Source organism: Ricinus communis, chromosome 10, assembly GCF_019578655.1.
Source record: "Ricinus communis isolate WT05 ecotype wild-type chromosome 10, ASM1957865v1, whole genome shotgun sequence".
Classification (NCBI taxonomy): domain Eukaryota; kingdom Viridiplantae; phylum Streptophyta; class Magnoliopsida; order Malpighiales; family Euphorbiaceae; genus Ricinus; species Ricinus communis.
In genome coordinates this window covers 3,461,463-3,467,003 of record NC_063265.1, presented here as the reverse complement: position 1 = coordinate 3,467,003, position 5,541 = coordinate 3,461,463, and the positions used below count along the sequence as shown (strand labels likewise).

Here is a 5,541-nt window from a genome sequence, read left to right as displayed (position 1 = left end):
CTATTCCTAGTAATTTGCAGGAAGCACTATCAGATCCACGATGGAAGAAAGCCATGAATGATGAAATGAATGCATTACAGAAGAATTCCACATGGGATGTTGTTGATAAACCTTATGGATATTGTATTGTTAGGTGTCGTTGGATCTTCACTGTAAAGATCAATTCAGATGGAAGTATTGATAAATATAAAGTGAGACTAGTTGCCAAATGATATACACAGACATATGGTGTAAATTATGAAGAGACCTTTGCCACGGTGGCAAAGATAAACACTATGCTAATACTCATTTCTCTTGCAGCTAATCAAGATTGGCCATTACATCAATTTAATGTGAAGAATGCATTTCTTAATGGAGACTTAGAAGAAGAAGTATACATGGAGCTACCACCCGGAGTCACAAATTTTGAGAAAGGAAAAGTATGCAAATTAAAAAGGCATTGTATGGGTTAAAACAGTCGCCACGAGCTTGGTTTGGACGATTCACAAAGAGCATGAAGACATTTGGATATAGACAAAGTAATTCTTATCATACTTTGTTTATAAAAAGGAAATCAGGAAAGCTTACTGCTCTTATCGTTTATATTGATGATATAGTTGTTACTGGAAATGAAGTAGAAATGGAGGCCCTGAAAAACTATTTATCTCGAGAATTTGAGATGAAGGATTTGGATCAGTTAAAATACTTTCTAGGCATTGAAGTTGCAAGGTCAAATCAAGGTATTTTCATATCTCAATGGAAGTACATACTAGACCTTCTTACAGAAACAGGGATGCTTGATTGTAAACTGATAGATACTCCGATTGAAACAAATCATCACTTGGGAATGTTTCCTGATCAAGTTCCTCGTGACAAAGCAAGATACCAACGGTTGTTAGGAAGGCTGATTTTTCTCTCTCATACTCGACCTGATATTGCATATGCTATTAGCGTCGTAAGTCAGTTCATGTATAATCCCAGTGAAGATCAAATGAAGGCGGTCTTTCAAATTCTTAGATACTTGAAGAAATCTCTAGGAAAAGGTCTCTTATTCAGAAAAAGTGGTAATATGGAAGTAATAGGATACACTGATGCAGATTGGGTAGGAGATATGGTGAACAGAAGGTCAACCTCAGGCTATTTTATATTTGTATGTGGGAATTTAGTGACATTCAGAACCAAGCTAGATCAAGTGCAGAATCTAAGTTTCGTGGTATGGCTCATGGAGTATGGGAACTGCTTTGGGTATGGAATATATTGAATGATCTTGGTTTTAATCTTGTCAAAGCAATGGATCTATATTGTGACAATAAAGCAGCAATTATGATTGCTCACGATCCTATTCAATATGACCGTATGAAACATGTTGAAATAGATCGGTTCTTTTTTTGAGAAAATATTGACAAAGGGTGCATAAGTTTTCCATTCGTAAAGTGAGAAGATCAACTTGCAGATATTCTTATGAAAGGAGTTTGTGGATGAGTATTTAATGAAGCGATTGACAAGCTAGGCATAATAGATATCTATGCTCCATCTTGAGGGGGATTGTTGAACATAAATATATGTGTGGTGTAAATACTTAATGCCTAAGAACTTCTTAATCAAGTACTTATTTATCAAGTTCTTGTTGACTAAGTACACTTAGTGGCTAAGTATATATAGGTTATTTATTGCATTGTATTTAATGTAGGATAACCAAAAGACTATTTGCTCATTAAGCTAATTAGTCTATACATAATTGAATCTTGTTTCTTCCAAATGTAATAAGAAATGTCTATATTCTCTTCTTCTTATTTCTTATATTAGTTTCTACACAATTGACTGATACAGTTTATACTGATATAGTTAATTCACCTAGATTTTGGTAATTTTCAATATAGTTATATATTTATTTAAAAAAATTATAAAATTCGAATTAGATTTATATAATATATGTTAATATATAATTTTATATAAATAAACATACTAAAATAGCTTTTAGAAACAAACTACTTATATAAATTAATTTAAATTTTGAAATTTTTTATTTATTGAAATTCATTATAAGCTATTAGATGATAATGCGCATTAAACGATATGATTCAATAAAGACGAGATTGATGGGAGCAGTGTTTGTTATTAGGACTGTTGCAAATGCAATTTTATGAGAAAGTGTTTTTCTGGCCTCTAACAGATTTTGACGGAGAAATGTAAAATTGATATGGACCTTGACACTAATCTAGAGCCATCTAAAAGGAATGGATTTGAGAGTATAAGGATTTTGGATTTTTTTTTTTTTTTTTGAATATTGAGTGAAAATGAATGAGGTAGATAGAGATATTTTTTTATTTTTTTATTTTTTTTATTTTTTAAAATTTTATTATGCTTTTTTTGAAAGAAAATTATTATACTTTTCTGTGATGGCGATATTACTTTTTAACCATAAATAATAAAATCTTAATGAAAAAATGTGATATTACTATTAAATAAGGTATAGTATTTTCTTTTAGTGTCGAAATATTCCCCATCAAAATTTAGCCACAGAATGTCTGTTTTCTTGTAGTATGCTGATATAATATAACAGAATCAACCTATATTTGCACCCATCATTGTGCCTTCGAATGCGCTATAAAAATAGAGATAACGCGTGCAACACTTCAACTTTTCTTCTTCTGTACAAAACTTTACTAGTTTTTAAAATTTAAACTGGAATTTTTTATTTAAAAAATATTTACATGCATGATTGAAACAAAATTAGATACATAAATAACAATTCAAAAAAATATTATAATATAATAGTACTTCATATAATTTAAATTTCTTTATTAATTTATTAATTATTCTTGTATAAACTAATATTAAATTTTTTGTTAATATATTACCTTTTATAGCATTAGAAAACTTTTAAATCAGAAAAAAAATTTATTAGTTAATATATTAATTATATTGTAATATTATTAATGTGATAATCTAAATAACATAAAAGTTATATCATTATTATATCTATGTGTTACCAAAATTTTGTTTCAGCTTATATATATAAAGTTCAATACCATTATTATCTACACTACTGCAAAATAAGATAATAATTACATTCTTCTTAATTTATTTTTATAATTAGGTAAAAGAAATATATTTGAGAGAGAGAGAGGTTTCAAATGAAAATGTTCAGCCAAAAATATTTCAGCTAATTAATTACAAAAATAATCAATGAAGTTACATCAATTAAATTAATGATGAATGGACCTGTAACTAAGTAATGAATTTAATGAGTGTACATAAATAAATGAACAAATTTCTACATAAAAAAAAAATAAAAAAACAAGAAAAAGGTCAAAAGATCAAACGAAAAGATCAACTTTGGGAGCCATCTTCCCAAACAAATACTCGAGATCATTCTCCAACGGAGTTAGATTCAAGTCAAGTCCAAAAACCCTCTTGCTACTATTCGATCTCCTTAGAACAGGCAATTTCTGAACGACGCAGCCTGTGTTCTTAACCTTAGCAGAAGAAGCAAAGGTTTGAGCCATGGCAGCAGCTCTGTGCCTTCTCATATGACCCCCCAAAGCTTGCCCTAAAGCAAACTCGACACCACAAATTGAGCACTCATGCATCTTTGGCTTCTTTGTTCCTGAACTATGAACTGCTTGATCATCACTAGAGGCAGATTTGCTATCTGCTGCTGGACCCATGAATAATCTCGGCCTCTTATGGCTTGCTCTATGGCCGCCTAGAGCTTGGAACGATGAGAATTTTTTGTTACAGGTTTTGCATTCAAACATGTTGTCATTGCTACTAGTCCTGATGAAGCTATTCGTGGGTTTGCTGTTTTCTACTAGGTTATGAGAAAGAAGCATTAGACATTTGGCCATGTCTAAGCTATCAAACTCTGCATCCTGTCTAACTCTTTTCATGGCCATTGAAGAAGAAGACGAAAGGTGTTTTCTTGAAAATATGATGAGAAATGTTGGGTTGAATCTTGAAAAATCGAAAACGTGTAATGGAATGGAAGTGAGAAAGGTTTGAGGGTTTGGTCTGTATTTTATAGGCGTTGAGATTTGAATGGAGGCTGGACTGTGTCGTGTTGTGTTCTTTTGTTCTTTTGACTTCACCAAATTACACAACCGCCCTAAGTTTGAATCAAAGGAAGAAACGTGGCGTGCGCGGTCGTTTTAGTACAAATTTTTTTGAGTAGTATATACTAATACTAGTAGCACTAAGAAAAGTCTGACTGACCTTCTTTGACTTCATGCATGAAGACGAAAATACCCCCACACGGGTCTTTCATGTTTGGGTTGGAGAGGAGATGATGTGGGGGGGGTTATCTTCGTCAGAAAATGGAAGGTTCATTAGCTATTTGATACATTGCGTAATCAGAGTTGCATGTGTAACGGATGACGTTAGGTGGCGTGGGTTCACGTGTGGCTCTTCTTAGAAACTTCAGTAACGCAACAAAGGCAAATTTGGTTTGGACAAAAAAGCCCATTTGATCACTGAACTTTAGGCCAATATCCAATTTAGACGTGACTCTAACTTTTTGGTCACATTAACCATGCATAAAATTGCTTGTCAATGAACCTTCCTTTTATTTGTCCAGAGAGCGAAATTAATTTTAACTAGAGGAAATTTTTAAATTATTATTTAGGTTACCTTCCTCAAAGTATAATGTTTAGTTAGCTCAAAATGTGATTATGTAATAAAATAACCAAAAACTTGAAATTGTGGTAAATTGGGAATTGGCCCAAAGTTCAGTGGGAAAATGAGCATTTGTCCAACTTCAACAGTTTGAGAACTTATCTTATCTATTCTTTATTCTATAGTAAGGCAAACTTGGGGTATATTATTTTTTTCTCTATAGATCCACGTTTCTATTAATTTGCTGACGTCGTATAATTAATAACTCATCACTACAATTTTCCTTTTCTCTCATAGGAAAATGAGCATATAATATAGGTCATCACTCTTAAGAGAAACCCAACTCAATCCATGATTCGTTGATACATGTATATTAATATGTTTTATAATAATTTATATATATAATATAATTACTTATCATCCATGAATAATATATTTAGTGTGTATATAAGTTTTTTTTTTCCAATTATATAACTATAGATTAATTTTCACTTGGAATCTCTAATTTTATATTCCTTATTAATGTTTTTAGATTTTAATTTCTCACTTAACAATTTTTAAATTTTATTTTTTTAAAGATAATTCTTGTCATCTGATTAATTTTGTTTCAAAATAAATAAAAATTAAATTAAAAAATTGAATTTAAAAGTATTTTGACATGAAAGATATAATATCAATTATATACAATCACACAATTTTATTTATATCATGTTAAATTTTTTTATCAAAACTAAATAAGGCATAAAAATTAAAATTAGAATTCATAAGATATTAACTAAAAATGTAAATTTAAAGACAACTCTTAACTTATAATAACTAGTTCTTACCCGCATATTGCACGACTGTTATAATTATTTTTATTATAAATAATAATAAAAATTGAGTTTATATAGAAAATTTTGAAATTTTATAATTATTTCTAATATTTTAAAAAATAATCATAAATCA

The 5,541-nt window shown here is 30.0% G+C and overlaps 1 protein-coding gene across 1 annotated transcript; it reads right to left on the bottom strand.

Annotated features, from left to right (window-relative positions):
• Positions 1–3,110: 3,110 nt before the first annotated feature.
• LOC8276615 (zinc finger protein ZAT11) lies at positions 3,111–3,981 on the bottom strand. The gene has a single exon (XM_002532954.4). It carries the CDS (start codon positions 3,876–3,878, stop codon positions 3,300–3,302), a length of 579 nt encoding a protein of 192 aa, XP_002533000.1. The 5' UTR covers positions 3,879–3,981; the 3' UTR covers positions 3,111–3,299.
• Between the last annotated feature and the right edge of the window lie 1,560 nt (positions 3,982–5,541).